This window comes from Parasteatoda tepidariorum, chromosome 8, assembly GCF_982258835.1.
Source record: "Parasteatoda tepidariorum strain Cologne lab strain chromosome 8, Ptep-v5.0, whole genome shotgun sequence".
Taxonomy (NCBI): Eukaryota; Metazoa; Arthropoda; class Arachnida; order Araneae; family Theridiidae; genus Parasteatoda; species Parasteatoda tepidariorum.
Genome location: NC_141762.1, coordinates 56,451,980 through 56,479,802, shown reverse-complemented (window position 1 = coordinate 56,479,802; position 27,823 = coordinate 56,451,980). Strand labels below are relative to the sequence as shown.

General features: G+C 29.6%; 2 protein-coding genes across 2 annotated transcripts in view; one reads left to right on the top strand and one right to left on the bottom strand.

Annotated features, from left to right (window-relative positions):
* LOC107451212 (uncharacterized) overlaps positions 1-27,823 on the bottom strand; it is an 81,824-nt gene that overhangs the window by 41,090 nt on the left and 12,911 nt on the right. The window lies entirely within an intron of this gene.
* On the top strand, positions 59-27,408 carry LOC107451213 (dual specificity protein phosphatase 10). The gene is made up of 4 exons (XM_043043296.3): positions 59-401; positions 6,557-7,083; positions 23,277-23,606; positions 24,926-27,408. The coding sequence occupies exons 2-4, from the start codon at positions 6,573-6,575 to the stop codon at positions 25,156-25,158; spliced, it is 1,074 nt and encodes a 357-aa protein (XP_042899230.1). The 5' UTR covers positions 59-401; positions 6,557-6,572; the 3' UTR covers positions 25,159-27,408.

The following is a 27,823-nucleotide window of genomic DNA, read 5'->3' as shown; positions in this document are numbered from 1 at the left end:
ATTTTATTTCACACGGTTTTTTTTATTCAATAAAAAAATATATCTATCAACGACCACAGATCACAAATAAAGAAGGGAATAGAAAAGAAAAAAAATGCATTCATCATGCGTTTTAACTACAAATAGCTTGTCCTAAATGCCGCATGGCTCGTGACGTCATGCTCCATGCACAGCTGACGTCATTTAGAACAGAGAGTGAGTCATCGGGTTGTTGACGCAAAGGACCGGTGCTAACGTAAAGAAACATTCACAACTCAGATATCGGATCCTGCGCAGATCGCGGAGAGAGAGAGCTTGCAGGAAATTAACTTCCATACTCTTTTATTTTAAAATTAAAGAACTTTTCTAAGAAAAGTGGATTACTGTGAGTGTTCCATAAAACGAAGACCTCATTTAAACAGGTTAGTTTTATCTTTTCTTCTTAGTTTTTATTAATTCTAGTCATGAATATTTACGCACAAATAAATGTAAAAGGAGATGAACAATTTTTCGTTCTCGATTTTTTGAATGACGTAATCCATTTAACGGAGTTCTCCATATATAATTTGATAATGAATGATGCCTATGCGTGATGGGAATAAGAAATTTAGCACATATGTTTACATTGGTAGCAATTTTTTCTGATACTGTTAATTTTTGAAAAGATAAAAATTTTGTAAATTAAACAAATTTAAATATTTGCTGTGATATTGTGCATATTACCGTAAATGTTCTCAGTAAAAAAAAATTTATTCGTTTGTTTATATATATATTTTTTTCTTTCCTTTTTACTTTAACACATAAGATTAAGGCAGAAAATGTTTTGCAAAAATTATGCAAAATCCTGTTGAATTTCAAAATAATAAAAACTATCTGTGTTTTTCATTTAAGTTGTAGAACTTGACTTATCCTAAATGAAATAAATGTTTTATTTTTTCTCTAAAATATACAAAATATTAATAAAGCTGAAATACTGCGCATGGGTTGGTTCGATTCACTTGTTTACTTTTTGAAATCTGTATATTTCATGTATAAGGTTTCTGTAAAAATATGTATACATAGTTTTATGTTTGCAAAATCGTTTTCTAGGGAAAATTTGCTGGCAATATTTTAGATACAATTCGAAAAATAATGAAACGAAATATTTAATTTACTAGATTTTAGGTAAACCAGATTTATTGTTAATATTGCTATCAATTAGTCATGTTATTCATTAATTGCTTCATAATTAAAAATTATAATTAAGATAATCACATAAGGTAAAAAGTGGTTATATACTTACATTTAAGTTGAGCGAATTTTTTTTTCCCCGTTAGCAACCACTTTCTATATTAAAAAACTTAGCATAGGTCTATTTAATTTCTAACTTGTTTGAAGGAGATGTATTTAATTTTTTTATCACAATATATTTTGGTTAATACAAATGTATCCCTATATATTCATAAATTTGAAAATTAAAATTTCTTTCTATCTATTTACCTTTTCGAAAAAAATTTACCTATCCGACAAGGACAAGCCTCGGCTCTAAGAAATTTAAATGTAATATTCTTTTTTCAACGTAGGAGGGTGTAATTTATTTTCGTAACATCTCATGTTTACTAAGCATTAAAAAAGAAAAAAAAACAACAATGGAATTAAAAGTGACATTTGTTTACTTTTCGTGTAACAAAATCCCTTTTTTTTATCACTTTTGAAATGTTTCATTATTTGTAAAACTTCTTGATTTTTTTCTAAATATATATATTTACATTTCAATAAAATTTTATTTTTAAGATAAGAAACAAACTTACAAGAAATTTAACAATCTGAAAAATCTAATTTTCCAGAAAAAGAAGAAAAAATTTTTTTAAAAAAACTAGCACTGAAACCATTTAATTTCTAGCTTATTTCGAGAGGGTGTTGTAAAATATTTGTGACCACCACAAACAATTGAAAATTAAGTCATATTTTCTTTACTTGTAATAGATTTTATAAGTAGATATATAAGTTATAATATTATGAAAGCAGCTGTGCACAATTTACTTTTCCGAAAAAAAAATAAAAAATTGAACTAGTTTTTTATTTCTGTTCTTCGAATAAGTAGGTTTATTTGTAATATAAGCTATTATTATTCAAAAAAAAAAAAAAAAAAAATACAGTGCGTAAAGAATAAACAAACCCCCCCTGTATAACTTTTCCCGAAAAAAAAGAAAGAAAAAACTGATTTTCAAACACAACTTTTTTGAAATTCGATTCCGCTCAAATTTTTTATTTTGTAATGTAAAATTACATTCTTTAAAATAACGTAACTTTTTTTTAACTTACAATTAAAAAAGTTTTGCGACTATTATTAAATAAAATTTTTAAAAAGTAATAAATATATCTACTAAAAGTTATTTTTGCATGAAATAATGTTTAAATAAATGTTTTTTATGATTTGTGCAAAAATTTTGCGATTTACAAAAAAAAGTTTTTGAGGTATGGTGAAATACGCAAAAAATAAAATTAACAATAAAAGATCCAAACATTAGACCGCTCTCTTGACGTAACTATTTGGACTATATTTTCCAAAAAGCAGCTTCTCCCTATATTTTGAGAAGAAATCTAAATCAGTCGAAAAAAAGGTATGTTTAATTTAAGAAAGTACGTTTTTTTGTCCGATTTTGTAACTTAAAATAGGGTCTGCACTAATTAATTAACATATTTGAGGTCACTCTTTTGAATCATAAAGTTTGAGTTCTGGAACGTAAATATCCAATCATTAGATGAAAAGTTATTCAGGGTGGTCCGTTTTTTTTTTTTTTTTTTTTTTCGCGCTTTGTGCATACTCTAAGATATTTTACTTTTGCTCTATTTTATTCTAATACGATTAAAACTTCACGAAGTCGGAAATTTTAATTTTAGTTAGAAAATTTAGTTAAGATATTTAGCGCTCCACTGAGGTGATTTTCTTTATCTTTGTATTTTTGCAAAATATGAAATAGTTGATTAATTATTATTACATTATAATTGCACATACAAATACAGGATTGTGTGCTGCTTTTTACAAGTGGGCATATATGACCTTGACAAATTAGAGAAGAACATCACAAATACATCCAGGGTTAGAGTGGGATTCAAACCCTCTACCAAGTGCAAACCGTTAAGCCCCGTTCGACATGGGAGACTTAGATTAATAACTGTGTAGTTTAGAGGTAAAAATGAGTGCAATTTTAATTGTTTATATAATTGACTAAAATTACTGGAACAGTTTTTATCCTACCGCTATTTACCGACTATGCTGAAAAGATTAAAAAGAAACAATTAAGGTATACATACATAATAGAATTTATTTGTCCGTGAGTAATTATCGTTTCTGATTGCTCCAGTACAAGCTCTTTGGCTTCCTAGCTGTTTCCATTTTATCCCAAACAATTAAATGCTTCCAAATAAAAATTTAGTCTTATTTACTCCAGTTTGTTTTGAGACCTGCTCTTTTCACGCAGTTGTGCTAGGCTAGATTAGCGGTTCCCAAAAGCGAGCCCTATGATTCCGCTGAGCACTTTTTGGAGGAAAAACAAGTGATTTTTTAATGGTTTATATAAATGACTCAAATGACTGGAACCAACAGAGTACACCGCTATTTACAGAGTATCCTAAAAGAGTTTTAAAAAAAATAGAAAAAATGAGTCGAAAATTGCATCGATTAATTTTTTAGTCATCGATTCTTTATACATACATATTTTATTTTATTTTATGACCGCCGTTGAACAGTCGACCCAATTTTTGGGTTTACGACTACAAATGTTCAACGCCGTAGCCTTGTAATTTTGAACCAATCCAGAAGACAAGGAAACTTCTGTATCGGTACCCCCAGAGGTATTGATTTGTTATACATACATATTAGAATTTTTTATCCTTTTTGATTGCTCTAGTCCGCTTAAATAGATCTACTCTTTGGCTTGCTAGCTTTTCCCATTTTACCTCAAGACATTTACTGCATCAAAGTAAAAATTTTATTCAGGTTCTATTCACGCAACTCCGAAGTCACTAAAAATATTCCTCCAAAACCAAAAAGAAATTTATTCTTTCAATCTCTCTGTAACTTACAATTGCGTAAAACAACTAACATCATACATTATTGTTTTTATTTAATTTAATTTTAAAAAGTAACAAACTGAGCAACACTTTTTTTTTTTTTTTTTTCAAATTTGAAATAAGCTCTTCGGAAATTAGATATTTTTTTCTTTCCAATTCTTTTTCGAAGCTCTTACTCCACCTGTCTGTGTTTTTTGAGGTCATCGTGACTCAACATCTAATTCTTCGTTTCTCTAGCTCATGTTGCTGAAAAAGCATTTTCGAACTTCCTCGCTCATGTTGTAGACTAACTACCAAGCTGGAACTTTTTTTCCCCCTTTCATCTGAAAAGGCCTTGTCTGATGGAATAGTTGGAAGTTTAAGCAAGGACGTTTTGGCAGCAGCGAACTCTGACTCACCAAACGTTGCCAACGGCAGAAAAAAAAACTGAAACGGTGATTTGGGAAGGTCTTATTTCGAATGTTTTATTTTGCATTGTTTTTTTTCCCGATTTCTTTTTCTTTCACTTTTTCTACCTTTCAAGTAATGTGTTTAAGAGAACAGGTAATTCTTGTTTCTGTATGCGAAACAATTTGCGCTTATTTAGAGCGAAATTTTTATTGTTTTCGAAAGCGTTAAGTAAGAGGATAAGATGTGTTTATCAGTTTCCCTCCTCCCCCCTGACACACTCTGTTTTGCATACATATATTTTTTTTTCAATTGGATATGAAGTACATCATCTCAATGTTTGCAACATGTCTTCATAGGCATAATTATTTCAAATATCCCTTCAAACACTGTCAAAATTAGTAAAATTGAAGCTCTTATCTAAGAAAGAAAACATTAAATAATAAAACTATTAATTTATTCCCGACTTCATAATAATCTTAGTTACTGTCCTTATGAGCAAAAAAAAATTTTTTTCGAATAGATTCACTTGATACATTTGGCAATATCGAAAAGAATAAATTTTAAGCTCCTGCATGAGAAAGAGAAAGTAAACATTAAATAATTTAAATATTTATTTATTTTCGACTTCATAGTGTATCTAAGTTAATGCCCTGATCTGCAAACTTTTTTTTTCCCTCAAATATTTCTTTTGGTCTATCGAACAGAATAAACTTTAAGCTCCTGCCTGAGATAAAAAAAAAAAAAATAAACCATTAATTTATGTTTGACTTCATAATTTAGCATAATTAAAAAATGTCCTTATTTAAATACGGTAATATATATTTAAATTTAGTTTGTTTTAATTTAAATAAATAATAATCCCATGCTTTAAAATCTAAATAAGTATGCAATTTGAAAATAAATATTTTAAAAAATTGAGATTTGATTCACGTGAAATTAAGTAAAATATAATCTGAAATATATTAAGTGAAGAATAACTATTTAATTACAAATTAAACAGTATTTAAATATAAATAATTATTTAAAAGAAGGCGCGATTCGATGAAAAATAAAATCGCTTGATCATTTTATTGAAAAGAAGTAGCATTATTTTTTAAAAGCAAATCGTTTGGTTTTTCTGATTAGTGAGAGAAAAGTAAGAGGCATGGGAGGGGCTGAATTTTGCAGACAGAAGTCAAGATACAGATGGTTCACACGTGGGTACACCGGAAATGAGTTTGCCCACTTCCGCTCTTCCCGGTCTCGCGGCTGATGTGAAAGGAAGGTGGAGGTAAATTAGAAGGAATATCCGTTATCCGTTTTATTGTAAGACGTCTGTTTGAGGGACCCCCTCTACTTGCATATGACAAAGTAGCCTTGACTGTTTTTTGTTGTAAAAATTTAATTCTCCGATACATTATACATGAACATAATTCTCTGTTATATTTTTATCTTGAAGTTTTATTTTCCTCCCAGCTTTTGATCACATTAAATTCAATATTTATTGTTGAAATCTAAATTATACAAAATTTTCTAATTCGTCTCATTTTAGCCTTAAATTTGGGCATTCATCTGGCTGGGAAAATAAAAATTTTAATCATTTTTTATTTCTAGATATATTCATGCATTCCAATAATAATTATGTCATTATAATCATCTTGAATAACAAATTAAGAGTGCTTTCGGTAATAAATAAGTATTTTGATGCCCACAAAAGCTTTACGATTACATTGTTGTGAGCTAATTATTATTAATAAAAATTTATTTATTTGACAGACATAATGGAACTTTTTAATCACAAAATTCAACAATGATTAACTTTATTAATACCTCATTAAGAAAAACAAATTGAAAATTACGGTTTTTAATTTTTAAGAAAAAAAAATACAGTTAAAGTTTGTTGTTTAATATTTCAGTACATTCAGAATATAGCTATCTTAACTATTAGGCTAAGTAATTTATTATCGAATTAAAGAAATTTTTCAGATTTTAAAACTTTTATTTTTGAAATAGATTTTATTCAATAGTCAAATCACTATGCTTTTTTTAATTATTTTGTTTTTACACTATGTTTAATTATTATAATAATAAATAATAATAATACGTTATTATTTTATTGAGTAATATTTAATATTAATATTTTTTCTTACAGTTTTTTGCCCTCCGATATGTCTGGGGGTGTTGATGTACAACTTCCCGGAAATACGATACTATCTGATCATCACGGGCGACGAAGACCACAGTTGCTCTACCTGAACTCCAACAGGGGCGCTAACCACCGGCGGCGCCCCGTTAAAAACTCATCCCACCAATCTGAAAATCTGAAGTTGGTCTCCCCGTCCGAGCTGGACACTGCACTCAGACAAGGTGGGGGCGCGATGCCCTTAGTTTTGGATTGCCGACCAACCTTTGCCTACGGTAAAGGGCACGTGTCCGGCGCAGTTTCTTTACGGTGTGCGGACCGTATCAGTCGTCGGAGACTGCAACTTGGACGACTTGGACTATGCGATCTCGTCTCAGATCAAAACGCTAAAGAAAAGTTACAAACTTGTCGGGGCTCCGAGGTTGTGCTATACGACGATGGGACATCTGAAGCTGATCAAGTCACTGATGATCATCCACTTTCACCTGTTATTGCATCCATCAGGGACATGGGAGCTAAACCCGTCCTATTAAGAGGTATGTTTGTTAAACCATCCTTATGCACTCAGTTTTATTACTATTTTATGAACATTTCTATAACATAAAGTTGGTAAAAATAGTAATACATTTGCGTTTAAATTTCTTCTGTTGATTATCATTGTAGTTAACAGAACCCTTCAGCCCTCTGACACCGGTGTTCGTTTTTTATATATATATATATATATATATATATATATATATATTTTCTTCTGGAGCTCTAACTACAAGCAAAAATATATTTTGGTGTTTTTTAATTATAAAAAAAAAACAAAAACATTCTAATAATTTCTAAAACTTTGTTATATTCTCGGAATTATATTTGTATTAAAAAATAAATTCCAGGAAAAGGTCGCTTGAAAAATTTTTTTTTCATTTATATTCAAAAAATTACCAATTGTTTATTTTGTAAATTTAAGAAATTCCAACGATGAATAACTGGTTTCCCTTAGATCTAAATAGTTGTAAATAATAACAAATTCGAAAAATTATAATTTGGAAGTGCACAGGTGTTTTTTTTAATACTGTATTTCATAACCATAAATTATTAAATTGCTAAATATAATATTTCTCTATTATTTTGATCTAAATTAATACAAAATAATAAAAAATATATTGAATAAAAATTCTGCGTCAAAGGGTTAACAATTGTTTATAAGTGGGTAAAAAGTGGTATGCGATTGCAGAACAAGATTAAGCTTTAAATGTATATGGTTAATTTTCATACTCAAATTACAATGGAAATTGCAGCAAAAGAAAACGAAAGATTTTTCAATTTCATGACACTTTAAATAACAGTAGCACTAAATTATTTTCATTTTCGCAAGAAAACTTGGCTTAATTTGCTTGGTATCTTATTTAACATTTCACTTTTTTAAGTATTTTTAAAATGTATGACTGTTGAAATTATTCTAGAAACTGCGCTCTCTTAAATAGAAAGAGAGTAATTTCCCAAATGCGAATTAAAACAACAACGATTTACAAAGGCGTACTTATCATCTTCTCGTTGTTATTAGAAGGCTTTCAATGGTCTGTCGAAATAGTTAAAAGTGATAGCAAAAAAATAAATAAATAAAAATATTAATTCATTTGTGTCTCTAGTTTTTGAATTTTTATTTATAGTTCTTGATCCGCCCTATGACTTAATAACTGAATTTAAAAATAAAAATAAAAAGTGACATCTACCGTCTGAATTATAAAAAAGCTAAATCTAAATCCATATTTTAAATCATTTTATGTAATATAAGTGAAAATTAATCTATGCTAAACCAACGAAATGTTTTCATTTTTTTCTTCTTCTTACATGCAAGGAATATTAAAATTTTAATTGTAACTTCATCATTAAATTTGTTTGAAAATCATAATTTATTTTTTATAAAATAATTTGCTTAATCCAAATGTGCTAAAAAATTTATTTTTTCTCAATTTAAATTTGTAATTTTTCGCTACTTCGACGAACCTCTTTGATTAGATACCTATGGCCCCTCTCTTCACGCCACTGCTAAAAAGCGTTGAATAATAAAGCAAGTTCCCAATTTTATAAAAATTTATTGGTATGAGTTTCTCAAATTTAACATTCAAAACATTTACTAAAGAATTAATTATTCAATTTCGAATCAAGCATCAAATGATTAATTCTTTTGAACCTCCTCTACAGTCGTTGTTTTTTAATAAATCGAAATTGAATAAATTTTTATCCATTATATTAGAAAAAATCTATGGCTGCAATGTTCCAGAGATCATTCTGCAAATACAAGTTTTTTTCCTCCCCCCCCCCCATTCAAATCTGAATCAATCAAGAGCCATAACCTTTCGTTATAAAAGCGCCAATCCCACATCGTAACTCCTAACTCGTCAACCATAAAACTGCCCCATACGAGAAAGAAAAATTCTCGGCCCTCTTCTTGATTAAATTCTAGAGAACTCGCCTGTTATCTTTTTTCGTTTTCTTTTTCATGCTACACCTAAAACGAAAAGAAAAACTTCCAAATCTTTTTTCTTTCGATAGTGGACCTGTTCGATATAAAAGAAACCGCATCCGCGTAATAGAGAGAGGGGTGTTCGGAATGTTGGTAAGGGAATTCCCAATTCCAACACTTCAAGGACAGTCGTAGATCAAGAATAGAACAGAACCATATCTACAGGTGAACCATGGAGAAGGGTTCAAGGTTGGTTGTTTGTTTCTTGGAGCCCACGTTTTAATCTTGTTTAACTGTTTTAAAAATATCGCCTACTGGGGTGAATTTTTTGGACTGACTCAGCAGCATATGAATTAGCAAAAAGTTGGTGGTATGGCATCATCGTCAACCCCAAGACTAGAGAAGGAGGGCGGGGTAAACCAATCTTTGGGACAAAGGGGAATGCTGTGTTAGTCACTTATGGATTGATGAAGTACCTAATGGGTATGGTTTGTTTCGATAGGGGTGAAGTCATCGTTCTCTCAAACATGACCATGCTTGTGTCATGCTTCGTTTTTTGTTAACTTAAAAGGCATTTTTGAGTGGGATAACTTATCGCTTCTTCTATGGTAAATATCATCCGTCCGGAAGGTGATGCATTGAAAATTCCGGATGCAGGAATGATTTGACTCAGAAAATTAATGGTCAGCAACGTAATTAAAATACCTAATTTACGTCATAGATTTTATTTGATTTAGAAATAACAGAGAAAATTGTAAATCTGAAACGTATATTAATAAGTTTGGTAACTAATAACTTTGGTGATCTGTCCGGAAGGTGGAGCATTGAAATTTCAGAATTCCGGATGCAGGAATGATTTGACTCAGAAAATTCATGGTCAGCAACGCAATCAAAATACCAAATTTAAACGTCATAGATTTTATTTGATTTAGAAATGGCAGAGAAAATTGTAAAGCTGAAAGGTATACTAATAAGTTTGGTAACTAATAATTTCTTATGTGGTTGATCTGTCCGGAAGATGGTGCATTAAAATTTGAAAGTTCAGAATTCCGGATGCAGGAATGATTTGACTCAGGAAATTAATGGTCAGCAACGTAATTAAAATACCTAATTTAAACGTCATAGATTTTATTTGATTTATTAATTAGAGGAAATCGTTGCGTTAAGAAGTAGTTATAATAGGAATGACAATGCGTTAAGAAGTATTTATAATAGGAATAACGTTACGTTAAGAAGTATTTATAATAGGAATAACGTTGCGTTAAGAAGTATTTATAATAGGAATAACGTTGCGTTAAAAAGTATTTATAATAGGAATAACTAATGCATTATGGTGGATCAGATGCACAAAAGTTGATGCATTATATATTTGAAAATTTAAGTTTCAGGATGCATGGATGATTTGACTCAAGACATTAATGGTCAGCAACGTAACCATATTAAAGGTCATAGATTTTATTTAATTCAGGAATGACAGAGGAAATTGTTAAACTGAAAGGTATTTTTAAGTGGGATAAATAATCACTAAACATGTGGTGAATCATCGGAATGGAAAATGATGCATTTAAAAATGTAAACTTTCGGATACAAAAATGTTTCCTTTATTAAATCATTTGAGTGCAAAATAATTAACATACCACCTTTAAAGGTCATAGATTTTATTTCATTCAAGAAAAACATAGGAAATTTTTATGCTAAAAGGCATTTTTTAGTGGGATTTTAGGTGAACTTATGAATTATTTGCTGAATATTTTAAGAATTGTACGCCTTTTCTCTACAAAACCTAATAATTTTTCAAATTCTAGTTTGGCTTGTTTTTACAAATCATAAAATTACACAATTTTAACATATTACTCTATAATAAAATATGATTCATACAAGTGTTTAAATTAACTTTGAATTATAATCTTTAATTGAAAAACAAAATCACATACACTTGAAAACATCTTTCGTTGTACGCCTGATTGAAACAAACAAACAAACTCGAAATAAAATTGTTCTCATTAATTAATTCTTTTTTAGAAAGTTTCTAGGGTAAGCTGATCAGACTCTTCAAGAAACTAAAAAATCGGTTGTAAAATTTCTACACAAATATTTGAAAAGTAACTGCTTTAGCGCTACCAGTTTTTTGAGGACACTGCTCGCCTTATTCTAGGTACTAGAGTCATAGGATATATTTCTATTTATTTTACTATCACTTGTCGATTGCTATTTTTTCATGAACGAATTCGATCTATTAATCTTAGTCAACAATCATTTGTAGAATTCTCTGACATTTTCTGTTTTGTTTTGGTGTGTCATATAGTACCAGTCGTAATATCGGTAATAAAAATGTTTTATTATATTTTTTTACAATTGGTTTTGAAGTTGTTATATGAATCACATGGATGATTATGTTCATTTTAGAACCGATTAAAAGCAGCTGGTTTCTTAGTGTGCTAAAGAATTTACTAATAAAGGCTCCAGCTTTATTTTATTTTCATTTTATTGCCCCCCTCAATTTTGAATCATTAAACTTGTGATTTTAAAAAAATATATGCTTAGCTGGCGAAATAAGAACTAATATTTAGCTTATGTGTTTTGGAATCGTACTTCCATAATTTATGTATTAAGATTTACTTTGAAATTATTTTCCCTAAGCGTTTAATTAATTGATTCTTGTATTGTAATTAATTTTGAGTGGGTATGTTATTTACGAAACAACACACAATTTGTCATATTATAACAATTATTTTTTTATTCCTAAAAGCTCATTTTATTAAAATGTAATAGTAAGCAGTAACTAAAATTGAGATAATTTATGCTATTTTATAACAATGAATTAATAAATAACAAACATTGTAAAATGATACTAATCATAAACGACGCGCATACTTTTTTATTTATTTTAGTGAGCTAATATGTAGGTTTTTGTTTAAGAATTATGTAAATACACGTTTTTATATATTTTTAAAAATGAAGTATAAAAAACATTAATAACGTATTTCTTAAAGAAAATTTTGACCCTTCTCATACATTGTAGTCCCCTGCTTTCCGAACAAAAAGTAATTGGAAAAAAACCAACTTATAAAAATGTCATTTCAGATTTTCAATCTTATTTTCGAAAAACGTTGAAATTAAAATTTAAAAATTAATGAAAGCGAACAACAATATGACATAATCTGATGCCTGCTTGTTGACGTCACAAAACATTAGAAGCTGATTGGTTAAGGACTTGGAAAGTAGAATATGCTCTACCATCATCCAAGAACTTGGATGATCGTTTACATAAACGATCCAAGCTCCAAGCAAAACTAGTTTCCATCAATTCCAATCAATCTTAGTCCAAGAACTTTGATCTCATAAACAGGCCTTTACTAATGCAATCTTTTAACTTCTTCCCAAATCAGCTAGACCAAATCTTTTTAATCACTCACATGTTTCTGATTACAGAAGTCTTAAGACTCGATAATATGCAAGTTTGTCTCCATACTTTTATCTTGCAAAAAAAAAAAAAAAAAATTCAAGAATTTCTGCTGGGAGCACTTGACCATTGTCGGAACATCATGACGGATCAATCATCTCAACATCAGAAACCCTCTCGGTAAGGGGTGGGGAGTGTCCTCTTTCCGATATCCGACAAATTCGAACCATATTCTATAGGAAATCACCACCGCTTTCTCGTTATCGTGTTGTTTGTTCCTTTTGATCAGTGGGTGTTGGGTGATGGTTAGGTGAGGACAGCGATATCTGAGGGGTGGGGGGATGTGATTCATGGAATGAGTGGGCCGGTGAATCACAGACCACCCAGGATTACGTCACTGTACTCGACTTTCAGTCCATTTTTGACAATTATTGTAGCAGGTGGTTGCTGACTAAGTTCCATTCTTTATCATTTTTTTACCTTTGAACCGAAGGGATGAACAGATTGTTTCAGGGGAGATGGTACGTTAACGGATCAAGGGTTAATTTAAATAGAGCGCTAATTTAATTTCCCTTCCCTTAATTCAATATTTTAATTATCTCTGAAAGATGCCCTTTTTAGATTATTATTCATTGGATTTTAGAATTATTTAATGAATTAATGCATTTATTTTTGTCGAATTTGAGTAGATATTACCGTTGTTTCAGTTTAATTCCTTTATATTATTACTTTTTTCTCCCTCTAAATATTTTTTTTTCTTGTAGTGCAAATGTAAAGATATGATACAGTACAGAACCCGTTGTCCGGAAATCAGAAAACCGGAACGAAATTCGATAAATTTGCCCGCCATTTTTAAAAAAAATAAATTTTTTTCCTCATAAGATTTTAGAATTTTTCTTTCTATTTTGAAAGATGTTTACCTTACCATCATTTTGGAAATAATCATTAGTGTATTACTTCATCGTTTTTTCTTCTTTTTAAGATTATTTCCAATTTTTTTTTTAGTTGGGTTTAACAATAAAAAAACGGCTTTTTGTAGCGATTCAGAAAACCGGAAAAATCAGTTATCCGGAATAGCGATGGTCCCGATCATTCCGGATAATCGGTTCCCTACTGTATTTCTAAATTAGAAGACGTCTTAAGGAAGAACGAAAAGTACTTAGCCCGGGGGTTCCATTTTTTCTTCTTCCCTAAATAATTAATTCCCTTTTCTCGGCGGAATTTCGACTTAAAAAAATTTTATGAAGGTTATTGTAAACGTTATAACCTACAGAAGACTGTTTTTTTTTTTTTTTTTTTTTAATATTTAAAATTTTTCATTGTTTTATTATCAGTAATCTTAAATTAGGATTTTAGGTCCTGTTTTAAAATTAGTTAAATTTGCAGTCCTTATGCTATATCTAGTCTAGTTATGACATTTGTTTTTGGTGGTTAAGGTTAAGAGACATATATATTGACTTGGTTAAGAAACATATTTTTTTATTAAAGAATTTAGTTATTTTATTTTGATTTGAAAAGAGCAATAAGAAATACCAGTGCAATATTTTATAAACGAATGCTTGTTCTTTTTGTACTTTATACAATATAGTATTATTAGAAATATTATATAAAAAAAGTGCCATTTTTTTTTTAATTTTAGGCGAAAATTGACAAATTTCATAAAAGCAACCGAAAGATAAAATTAATTATGAATTATCTAATTATGAATTATAAATTATCTAAATATAATCAGAGGTTACCAAAACGCATCATTAGTTATAAAAAGTATTATCTAGCGGAACTCCTCTAACTGTTCCAAGGAGATATAAGGTTCCGCGGAACACCATTTGGGAACAGCTGATTTAGCATAATCCATGAATTTGTTTGCTATCTTAGAAGAAGCAAAGGGAAACATATATTTTAAACTTAGAAGTCATTATAATTCCAGGCATTTATTAAAATATGCGTATTGGAGATTTTATTTTCTTGGTATCAATTTCTTATATTTCGCGGAAGATTTTTCCTAATTGAGGTAAAAAAGCATTGTAAACTTATCAGATCTTTTATGTATGAGTCAGAATTATTTATCATATGTATAGATGCTTTAAGATTAAAGGAAAAAATTACATCATTAACATTAAACCGAAATTATATTCAAAAAAAAATATTCGTAATTATTGGAATTCATTAATTATTCCACAATTTTATCTCTAGAGTAAACTGACCAGCGTCCTCAAAAAACTGGTAGAAAAATTTCTAAACGATCGTTCGAATACTCCCCTCTTTAGCTTTTGGAGAAAAAAAAAATTCAGTTAGAGAATCTCTGTTCTAAAAACATTAATTTGCAATGATTCCTATAGAAAATTTACTACGAATGTTATAGTTTCTTGAAGACAGCTTACTCATGGAGTTTTCAGGATTCATAGAATTAAAATGTTCTAAGAGTGATTAGCCCATGTAACTTCATTCAGTTCAATTTTTAACAAAGGAGACAAAGTAAAATAAAAATGATTGTTCTGTATGTTATCTAATATTTTATCTTACAATGCTGATATAATAAGAATAAACTTCGTTGTCTGTTCTCCAGAACAAAATATGACTCATTTCATATCTTTAATGCATTATTTATCTTTTATTTATTTGTTTATTTAAATAAAGGAGATCAAAGTTTTGTTAAAAAAATTATCAAAAATGATTTGTTAGTATCTCTATAAATATTGAAATTTCATGTTTTATAGTTTTAATTTTTTTATCCAGCTGGTTAAAAGCAATATTAGGAAAAGCAAACATTATTTTTCTTAAAAAAAAGTGTCATACAAACATTTAAGCATTGAGTTTTAAATTTTTGTTTCCATGTATTTTTTGTTTAACTGTTATTTTCGGTAACTGTGTCTTTTAAGTAAACGAAAAGCTGCCTAGATGCCTTCGGCTATAAATCTCTGCTAATGCTTTCGTATTTTAATTGCGTTATTTATTAGAGCATAAAATGAGTAATACTAATAAATATTTGATGCATTTATTTATTTTGTATTTTAGTACCTTTCACAATTTTTGATTTGTATTCGACCTTTTATGTAACAAAAGAGATTTCGCCGTAGATAATATTTATTTATTATAATTATTATAACCAAAAGCTTGCAACATTTGCTTACATTTAACGTTGATTATTCGACTTGTGATTTAAAGATATAAGCATTATATTGCTGTCCATTATAAGGAGAAAAAAATTCTAGCTATTATTATTATTATTATTTTTTGGTTGAAATTCGTTTTCGAAGAATTTTTGCATTTTATGATTTATTATTTCTTCGATCAGCTTTCTTTCAAACACCATTTCTTATCTTAGTTACTTTATTCTGAAAAGAAAAGAAAATTCGGCTAGAAAATAAAGTATTTATTCATTTTCTTAAATGGATTTTATTCAAATTTGAGATAATTTGAAAAAATTTGATGTTTAAAAAAATTGTGAACTGTTCTCGTCAGATTTTAACTTAAAGATTGATGTAAATTAATTCTTATTTATGTTTGGTCGGAATAATTGTTTGTGAAAAAGTCCATCTATACGATTTGTGCGCAAATTTTGTGGTATATTAGTTCTTTTTTGTATTTGAACGGAAGAATGTTTGCGGGAAAGTACTTCAATAAATTAATATCATTAAGATATGTGCGCAAATATTGATGTTTCATTCTTATTTGTATTTGGACGATAAAATAAATCGTTTGCTATAAAGAACATCAGTAAAATTTGTGCGCAAATGTTCTTTTCCGTTTGTTCTTTCTCGTATTTGAGCGGAAATATCGTTTGCCGGAAAGAACTTTATTAATTAGAATCATTCAAATTTTTTTTGCCCATAGCTTGGTAATTAATTCTTATTTGTATTTCAATAAATTAATATCATTAAGATATGTGCGCACATATTGATGTAAATTAATTCTTATTTGTATTTGGACGATAAAATAAATCGTTTGCTATAAAGAACATCAGTAAAATTTGTGCGCAAATGTTCTTTTCCGTTTGTTCTTTCTCGTATTTGAGCGGAAATATCGTTTGCCGGAAAGAACTTTATTAATTAGAATCATTCAAATTTTTTTTGCCCATAGCTTGGTAATTAATTCTTATTTGTATTTCAATAAATTAATATCATTAAGATATGTGCGCACATATTGATGTAAATTAATTCTTATTTGTATTTGGACGATAAAATAAATCGTTTGCTATAAAGAACATCAGTAAAATTTGTGGGCAAATGTTCTTTTCCGCTTGTTCTTTCTCGTATTTGAGTGGAAATATCGTTTGCCGGAAAGAACTTTATTAATTAGAATCTTTCAAATTTTTTTTACCCATAACTTGGTAATTAATTCTTATTTGTATTTGGACGATAAAATAGTTTATGTTAAAAACAAACATCATTAAAATTTGTGCTGAAATCTTGATATAAATTAATTCTTATTTATATTTGGACGAAAGATTCGATTGCGAAAATGTGTATCAATAATTAGCAATAAATCTTAATGACACATCGAAAATCCCTTTTCGTATGAAAAACCTTATCCTTCAAGGCAACTTTCCCCAATTTTTCTTATCGCCACCACCATTTCGCAATCGTCAGCAAGCAAATCGTAGCACCACAAGGCTATCTCGTGGAATATGAATGACAAACACATTCACTTTTCAAATGCCCGTTATCGGTCTTCTTTTCTAGGTAAGTAGAAAAGCGTGCTGCCGCGTAAGAGAGGGGAAAGGGGGTGGTATAAAATATAATGACGTCACGGCCTCTGAGTCGGCACTTTTGTTCAGAATCATTTCACCGGTAATGGCTGACTAATAGACACACTCTTCTATTTCAACTTCACATTTTCATTGGAAAACGGGGGGAAGGGGTTTTTTCGTGGGGTGTAACATGCGTAACCTGGTCCTCAGGGAAAAATGAAGTGTAACACCCGCGCTATAAGGAAAGGGGACTGGTAAATGCCTTCACAGACGTATATCTCCAGTTTTTATTAAAAGTAATGATCCTTTTATTGAGTTACCTGGTTCCACTCTTTGTTGTCCCCTTTTATCTGGGGACTGGTAGATACGAAGTTCCCTTTTTTTTTTATCTCTTTTCCACCATGAGTGCTTCTACTTGTTTTAAATTTGTAAAAATAGCAACATATATTCTCTAAGGCATGGGGTAGGGGAATAATTGAAATTTTTTACAATTCCTTAGTATTTTCACGCTATTTAAAGTTTTCGTTAATGTGAAAACTGGTTTTTCGACCACAATGTTACTTTCCTTTGAAAAAAATCACATTTCTCATGTCAGGAGGGGGTGGGGTAAACCACTTACAGGTGTATTGAATTATCAGACCAGCTAACTTATAAGGTTTTGGTCAGAAATTTTTCACCAATACTGAGACTTCAACTAATTGAGACTGTTGCGAATTATTTATTTTTTTCAATGGTAATGAATTTTTTGAAACTGATAGTTTTTTATTTTTTTTAAACCTATTAGAACTTAATACGTAGTTAGTCTCGATGACCTTATTTAATTATTTCTGTTTAAATTATATGTGTTTAGTGGTGGACAAGATTCTTTCAATTATAATTTATTAAAATATAAACTCTTGTTACCCCTAGAAAAAAATATTTTCTGAAACTACGGAGAATCCGAGTAGTCGGGGTCTCTGTAAATATTTTTTTTTTAAAGTGGTAGCAAATTTTATAATTCAACATTTAAGTTAAGCTGGTATTGACTACTACAACATTTAAATAGTTTTATGATGTACGTAAAAGACTAAGTGTGTTGTGATGATTTTAACGGAGATGCCAACTTGCTCCGCTTTTTGAAAGAGTTATTAGCACTTAGTTTTTAAATATTACACAAATAATAATGATGAATTAAATAATTTTAATAATAGTACCAATAAAAAGTAATATAATAACAATAATATTTCTTTTTAATTCGATTATATTTTTTTTTCATAAAAAATTGCAGATATCCTAATACGGCTATAATGTAATATAATTCGGCTATATGGCTTTTGTAAAAATACCTTAGTCACAAACAATTTACTTCAAAATGTCGTTTCCTTGTCAAAACAAAAAATTAAAGCCAGTAACCAAAAGAGTTAAATTTAAATATATTGCTAAAATTATGTAACATTATTTGTATTCATAAATAATTTAAAAATTTTTTTAATGCTTTTAAAAAGTAATTACGGAGTTTGGATAAGGCGAGTTTTAATTAATTTTACAATAAATAAAGACTTTTCACCAATTAGGGATTTTCCTTTTTATTTTAATTCTCATTTTTTAAGTTTAAAAATTGTAACAATGAATTATCGTAAATGTGAAAAATAATTAAGCATTACAATTCTTCTGTTTTATAAAAGTATTGAATTTCCAAAATGGGGAAAAAAATCTCTAAAGCTTTCATATTCTTTCACCAATTTGTGCTTTCCATTGTAATCATAACAAAATCAAAGAATCTTATCAACAATGGCGAGAGATATATTGCCCAACAAGTTGCCACAGTGTCAGTAAAGTTGCAACACATCTGCACATCTTTGTTGTTAAGCCTTTCTTTATTTCTGCTGCTTTGCCACCGGAAAAGTACTTTCTTCTTTGACTTTTGGGGAAAACCTATCTATTAATTACGCAGAGAATTTCCACGGCACTTGTAAAATTCCCTAAGATAGCTCCTTCGTAATTGCTTGGATGATTTTGAGATGATTTACCTCATTCAATCCACGTTTTAAGATTTATTACGAGATCGTTTATTTAACATTTCGAAATATTTTTGATCCTTTTACCTTTAGCCACCTCTAAACTGACATCAAAAATCACCTCTTAGAAATTAATGTATAATTAACATATATAATATAATAATTAACATATATTTTAAATAAATTAGTGTTCACATTATCTTAAGAAGCATTTTTAAGCTCTGCTAGTGTAAAAGATCTTTTTTCGAAATCCGATGATGTTCAAGGATTTTTGAGCGCTTTGTAATTTTTAAGATACACTTTAATAAGTCCTAGTCCTAGTGTTTTGATTTTATTGGGCACCTGGGCCGCGAAGCGGCCCCTATCCCATTCATCTGGAATTTTAGAACAGTTTTGGTTGAGCAATGATCAAGCTCTTTGCTTGAATAACTAAAAAGGAATCAAAAATAAATTGAGCAGCTTGCTCTAAACTGTGTTTGTTTGATTTTGGAGTTGTTCAGAATTGTATCAGCATGATTAAACGTTATTTTCAGAAAGGTTGATGAAACACTTTAATAAACAAATCTGATACTGTAGATATGGAGTTAGATTTAACAAAAGTAGTGGTGTTTAACAGATTCACTAAAAGAGATTTTTTTTGTTTGAGACAGTAGGCTCTCTGGTTATACGATAGAAAATATTTTTACAAAAGTGAATATGAGTAGTTAAAACTTATATTAACTCACTAATACCCGAATACAAATCTTGCATTGATGTCAAAAGTTTCTTAACCCTTTCGCGCCGACTGTCACAAATACGTGACAGCATAAAACTGCATCAATCATTGTAAAAATATAAAACTGGTAATCAAAGTATTTCTTTAGCAGTTTATTTGTGGGCGGAGTTATAATTGTTTGATTTATTTAATTCACCATTACTTTGTTCAAAATAAAACTATTTAGTTATACTTTGAATTAACATTGGTTATATATATAATTAAACTAACAATAATTAAAGTAAAATCAAAGTAAGTCTGCCAAATTAGCAACGACCACATTTAAGTTACCGTTTTTTATTTAATTACAACTTGATTCCGATTTTGTACGAATGCTTTTCTGAATCACCCGTCCCCAAGGGGTTAATGAAAAAAATTTAAATAGTAGTACAAATATGTTAATACCATTCTCATTTCTTCACCCTCACTGTTAACCAATGGAGAACTGCACGAATACCAATTCCATACTTATAAATTTAGAATTTTTTTTTTTTCATTTTGTTCTTTAAAATATATTTTATGAAAATTATCAAATTTTAAGGTTGTAAGTATATTTTGAACATTTTCGAACATTACTAAATCTTCTGTTATATCTTTGAATTATTCTTATCATTTCTTAAAAGCTCAAAAATTAAAATTACGTTAGATAAATGAAATATTCCAAAAAACTTATTAATAACTTAATAGGAAAGTCATATTCCCATAACGCACCATATGAGAGGTGAAGAAAATAGAATATTAAATATGTTGCAAACGATTTATTGTTGGAAGGAATAATTCTTAAATTTTCTTACAAACTCAAAATTTGGTAAAATTAAAAACATATTTCAATAACTTATTAATAACTTAATAAATTAGGAAGTGATGTTCATGTAATACACGATATGGGGGGAGGGCGAAGAAAATATAATCCATCTCGGACACTCTTAAATTTGTTGCAAACGATTTATGGTTAAAAGGAACTATTTCGTGTGTTTTTTTTAAGCCACTTTCTCACTAGGAAAAAAATATTAGTCACCTATGCATATGCGCACGCATCTGTTCCGCAAGAGGAGGGTGACAACATCTCATTCACCTCAACGTGAATTCAACATTTATTTTGGGAGCAAAATTCATAGAAAAACGAGAAAAAAAAATCACTTCTGTGTACACGGGCATGATGGGGGAAGAGGATAATCAAACAATGAGCCAAATTTTCCGGCCGAAATGTGAACGAACGTCCCGGAGAAAAAAGAAAAAAAATTTAGTGATGTCACCTGATGACGTCATACACATGGCCGTGTGTCATTCAACGGTTGACGTTGACAGTTCTATTCCCGCCGTGTGTGTCAGACTCCGATTTTTTGGGGGGAGAAAAAAGAGGGGGTCCACATGATCACCCTCTTTATATATTTTAGTATTTCATTTGTAAAATTATTAGAACAAGAATATTAATTTATGAGAACTTCTTAGTTAAAAATAAGCAACAAAAACATAAGAGAGGAAAAAATGGATTTTTCTGTGGTGATTCACTTTACAGAGGCATCTGGGTTAATAGTGGAGAGCTCAACTGAATAAATAAAAGGAGATGAGAAAATGACATTATTGACTATCCATTAAATAAGCTCCTATGATTTCTTTTTCTTTTTCCCCCATTAAAGCTATTACATTAGAAGTTGGTATGAAATGCTGCCTAAAGTTTTAAAAATGAAATGAATATTTAATTTTGCTATTACTTCTAATATATATACTAGTTTAAAAAGCGAACAATGCACTCTTCCAAAGATTGAGGTATATAAGCCGTAAATAGGTTTAACTTTGCATTTTCCCCCCGAATAAATATGATATTTACATGTTTTGAGTGAGTGTAACAAAAAATGAATGAACGTATCTAATTTAACAGTTTCATTATAAATGCGTTAATTTAATTATTAAGTGTAAGTATTTTGTAGTGATTGAAATATAGAATGAATTAGATCATTCTGATTCTATGCAAATTTATGTTCGAACATTTTTAATCAAATTAAATAGCTGTTGCAATTAACAAATGCATGCAATATTTCATTATCTTTATAAAATGCGCATATGTAAAATCTGAAGGCTAGTTTAACACAATTTAAAAACTTAAGGGATTCAAAAAGTAATGATGATAACGAAAATCTGGAATCTAGTTGATGGAATTAGAATTGTAAATTTTATGTTATCAATATGTATAAAATTTGATGTTATGAACATTAGAGTTGGTATTTTCATATTGTAAGATTTGGAAACTAGTTAATGATGTTATCAATGTTAGAGTTGATATTTTCAAATTATTAGTGAGATTTAGAAACTATTTGGTGTTGTTAACGAACGTTAGAGTTTATATTTTCATGTTATCTACGATGATAAGGTTTGGAAACTAGTTAATGAGTATCAATATGTAGTAGTACAACATTTATTATCAATATGTAGTAGTGTACTCTACTACATATTGATATTAAAATTAATTGATTGAATTTTTTAAGATATCTGTGCGTCATTTAAAAAGAAAAAAAATTTAATTTCAAAATTAACTCGCATTGTGTGAAAAAAATCTAAAGAAGTAAAACAAAATACACACCAAAGAATTATCTCGGAAATTATATTTGTCACAGTTTCCGGAATATTACGAATGATTTCCGGTGTTATCTGTGATTTACTTAGAACAGAAATAATTTATAGTAATTTTCAAGCAACTTTTGCTTACGTGTAAACGGATATTTACAAACAGTATGTTACATAATCATTAGTTTCCGAATTTTACATAAGTGTATAACGAATTTCATTTACACAATCAAATTTGAGAACTTCGAAAGACGTTAAAATATTATTAAGTGTGTATTTACATTAAAGCCAATGGCTAGGTTTCAATGGCACTTTTTACGTATAAAAAAAATTCTCATTATATAGCGCCCATCAACTATACAATACTTGAAGTAAAATAGAATAGAAAAATAGTAGTATTTGAAACTCTTAATTGCTTGCCAAGGAAATAATTTGTTTCAGTATGACTTTAACATTTTTACTCTAATTGCAAAATACTTGAATTTTCTTACTTTAAATTATTAGTTTAGATTAAAATAATACATTTTAAATGCATTTTTAAGTTGACATCGATTGCGATTAAACCCACATCAAACAACAAAAGTGGTAACACAAATGTTTCATTATCAGTATTCACTCGTATAACTAGTCCTAGTCTAATATTGAGGTTCAATTGGACACCTGGGCCGTGAAGCAGCCCCTATCTCATCCATCATGATATGTTGTTTACAAGCATTATACAGCTTGCAAGCATATTCTGTTTGCAAACATTCGTTATGGTTAGCAGTCGTTGTGGTTGCTTTAAACTCTTATATCTAGTTTGAAGAAACAAATACGCATGATTAATTCTTCTAAAATTAACAGAACCTTTTTTTTCTATCTTCAGGTGGATGGCGAGAGTTCTCCAAAAGTCAAAGCGATTCCTGTCTGTCCCCTCCAGCTATGAACGAAGAAGATCGTCCTTCTGAGTATTTGCCATCCAACTTGGAGAATACAAAGGCCACTGCAATCCTACCTTTTTTGTATGTTGGTAATGCCAAAGATGCCGAAGATGTTTGCAGACTAAAAGAATTGGGTATCGGCTATGTCCTCAATGTCACTAGCCAAGTTCCCGGATACTGCGATGAGCATGGCTTTGCGTTCCTTCGTTTACCTGCTATGGATTCCTACCAGCAAAATATCAAACAATATTTCAAGAAAGCCTTTGCTTTTATTGGTAAGTACTTCATGAAAGGCGATAAATCAAATTTGTTTCTGTTATTTGCCAGATTGTTCATAAAAACGACTGATGATATGAAAAATCAAAGAATGAACGGAAAGTGTTGTATGGTTTACCGCTTTCTGCATCGGAAACCAGTGACTATTTTTACTAAATTCAAAATGAGTTACAACACTTATCAGCAGATGGTATTACTAACTGAGAAAAATTATCGAATAATTTTTTTCACGGTAACCAACATTTTGTATCAACAACTTTTGATGCAGTCTGATAACAAAATCGATAGACATTCGTGCAAATCTTTCTTTGGATATACAGCAGAAGATTTTATAGCAAAGCAATCCAGTCAATGTACATAAATTCGGTTACAGATAAATCGGTTCAACGTTATACCATACGTTGACAGACAACGTTGTACCAACGTTGTCTGTCTACCACAGTTTGCCGTAAACAAGTTAAATCGTTCAATAATGTGTGTCTGGTAAGCAATATGTTGAAGTTAAACTAAATTTGATCGATATTGTAGTTTAATACTGTGAAGGAGTTTTAAATTTAAAAACTTTTATTATTATTTAATAACAAAAGTTTATAAATTTAAAACTCCCTCACCGTATTAAACTACAATATCGATTAAATTTAGTTTAACTTCAATATATTGCTAACTAGACACACATTATTGAACGATATAACTTGTTTGGAAAGTATTGGTAACTGATGCATTGCAAATTGTCCAATTTATTTTAAAAGTTTTATCACTGAAGAAATTTAATAATAAAGGATGACCAATATTAGACTGTCAGTGTAAATTAGACTGGCAAAAATAGACTGTTAGACAAACATTTGGGACAAAAAACAGTTAAGGTTAGAAAGAAAGAAAAAAAAAAGTTCTTACAGCAATTTTAGGTGACCAGGCATAATTCCCCCCTCCCCAGAATTTCAGGTATAAATTTTTTGATTGAAATTTCACCAGATGGCGCTGCAAGTCCCTTCAACAGCTTTTTTTACTTTATTTTGAAGCCCAATTTCGTTCTCCAATTGCGAAACGTGCTTGTGGCTAATGGTGGACATTTCGGAAATTCGTAATGTTCAAGTTTACTCCTTGCACTGTCATCTGTTAAAAAAAAATTGGAACTAGAAACAGGAACTCTAAGAGAAATACTTGAGCCTTATCATATGAATTTGTTGCAAAGAGTTGTTTTAATCGTTTAAAACTGTCGTTCTAATTTATTGCGCCCTGTTTAAATATTAGTATTTGTAGCCTATATTAGTTTCAGTTTTAGTTAAATAACCTTCTGATGTACTTTATTTCCTTTCAGATGAAGCCCGACAACGGAACAGTGCCGTCTTGGTACACTGCCAAGCCGGAATCTCTCGTTCTGCTACGATCGTAATTGCTTACCTAATGTACCATACTAACATGTCTTCGATGGATGCTTACAAAATGGTGAAGAACAAAAGACCCATCATATCACCAAATCTACACTTCATGGGCCAACTCGTGGAGTTGGAGCATGTTCTTCGAAACAATCAAGACTGTGGTGTTAGTTGATGATGAAAACTGAAACCATGACACCTTTCGCGGATCTGTGAAAATTTGTCATTGGACTTGAGATAATTTATGGAGATCTAAACCGAGAACGGGATTCCTTATTCCTTGAAGGTTGTAAATGCTACAGAGTTTGCTAGGATTACTCGACATAATTGTTGGAAGTGCGCAAACAAAATAATTACTGTTGGAAGCAATGTGTAAGATAGAGTGTTTGTTTCATTGTGAAACTGTAATAATGATGTATTTTATAAATATTCAGAAAAATAATATTAGTGCATAATGTACTAAATCACGTTTTTAATGAAGGTGGGTGTAAGTATATGAAGGATGTAAATAAATTTTGTAAAATATCTGTATTTTGTAAACATATTTTATTGATCAATAATTTAGCCTTTTTTTAACACTCTCTATACTACAGGAGTTAGATTAGTACACACTTGAAGCTATTTTGAAACTTGTTAAAATATAATATTGTTAAAATTTACTGCATTCTTAGTATGGGGCTAAGTCGAACCATATTATCGCACTACTTCTTATTGATAACAAGTTAGTATGGTTCAACGTGGACAAAAGCTGACGCCTTGTTAAATTTGCAGCAAATTAGTACTTTATATGAACTTTCAACTTATAACATTGGACTTATTTTTTGAAATTGTAAATACTAATGTCATGAAAGGTATATGGAAAGAGATGCATCCTTCATTTACATACTCCTTCAAAATGTAACTTGTAAAAAAAAGTGTTAAATGTCTCTCTTTTTTTTTCTTTTTGTAATGTTTTCTGTCTCTTGGTTGTAAAATTTCACGGACAAAATATTACTCACAGGGATCAGCACATTTTAAAACATATAATAAGGATTTGGTGCTACTTCAAATCAATTTCTAGTACGATTTTATATAAATATACAACATTTTATATACTCTCTCTTTGAAAACAACGTCTTAATGACTGCTTCTGTAAAAATGATGAATTTAAGTCTGATAGAAAGATAATTTTCGTCTGAGATTTTATACTTTTAGTAGTTTATCGCATAAATGTAGAAATAATAGAATAGAAAATTTATTAGATTAAAACATAACGTCATTTATATGAGGAATTTAGGGTAAATTTAAACTGTTGCATACTGGCTTGCACTAAAATGCTTCGCTATGTTAATGTTATCTGCATGGGCGTCACTGGGGGGGGATTTTTGAGGGGGACTAAATTATAATAGTTAATTAATTTTTACACATAAAAAATTCTTATATTTGCTAAATTATTTTTTTGTCGTTTCTAACTTTGATGAATTCAAACCGATGATAACTCATGAAAATTTTCTGAAAAATTCAGGGGGGAAGATGCATCTAATTGTAGAGAAGTCCCCCCCCCACACACCAACGACGTCCATGGTTATCAGTACGAATACGGTATCATATGTTAATTCTACATTTCATGTTTATTTTTTATATAAACTAAGATATATTTTTCTAGTCTTAACCCATTTGCGCCTGATGAAGCATGTTAGGTGTGCATAATTTTGGATAAACTTTACATTAAAAATTTCTTTAACAGTAGGGTGGGAGTAAAAATAATTGCTTGAGTGCTAGTTTTTTTTTTTTTTTTAAACTGTTAATATTTATTTCACTGTTTTATATTCATATGTGGATGTGTGCTTGCGTATTCGTGTTAGCAAATTGTATTGTGTATACATTCAACATGTAACATACTATTGTCACATGTAACGTATTAATGTAGTTACTAATATAGCCGCCCATTGTAAACGTTTCATAACACACATATACTGTCGAGCTAATATTTTTATGCTATTTCAAAGGGTGCCTTGCAATTTCAATACCAATGAAAAGGTTTAAGATATATGTATTTTCCTACCATATGTACTAACATAAACAACTTGTATTTTTGTATGTATCTATCTATTTAAACATTATTGTTTAGCCCTATGCATAAATTTTTAAAACACTTTTCCTTTTGCCTGTTTATGTACATGAAATTGTGTGTATGTAATATTATACGGCACTTCAGGCAAAGTCTGTTTATTTCTAAACTGTTGTGCCGAAAGAATCTAGTCATAACCACAGTGCCTCTATCTTGGAAACTACTGCTTTTTGAAAATGTAGGGACCATAGAATTTAATAGAATCAAAGTGTATGGTGCCTGTTCATATGGTGAAAATAGAAAGAAGTACTTTTTTCTGATTAGAAAAAAAATCGCTATATATTTATTTTGAAATAAAGTGCTATTCAATGAAAATTGCTCTCGTTTATTTGCGTTCATAATACCACATCGAAACAACTTTTACAGCATAATACAAAGTGAATAACTCTTTAATTATTTTTCGTCTGATTATTGGAATTAATTATTTAATTTTTTCATTTGGATATGCATATTTTAACATGCAACTGTACTGAATATATTAGAAAATATATCACTTCTGCTGTTTTTCGAAAGTAGCAGGTAAAACTTTATTCTCAATGGAAAAGAAGTTTTAAGAATTTGTCTTACGTGTTATTCGCCTTAAAACCGACTGAAATTTTATTAAGGTACAAAGTGATCCTATTTCTTATGGAGGTAAATAAGCAAAAATGTTTCCAACATTTTAAAAAATTTAGTTTTTTTAATATCGAATAATTTTGGTTGGAAAAAATAGTCCAAAATAAAAGTATAA

Excerpts from the sequence above, each read along its gene's own strand:
- LOC107451213 (XM_043043296.3), top strand. The coding sequence starts at position 6,573 with ATGTCTGGGGGTGTTGATGTACAACTTCCCGGAAATACGATACTATCT. Across the intron at positions 7,084-23,276 it reads TAAACCCGTCCTATTAAGAG|GTGGATGGCGAGAGTTCTCC; the intron begins GTATGTTTGTTA and ends TTCTATCTTCAG. Across the intron at positions 23,607-24,925 it reads GAAAGCCTTTGCTTTTATTG|ATGAAGCCCGACAACGGAAC; the intron begins GTAAGTACTTCA and ends ATTTCCTTTCAG.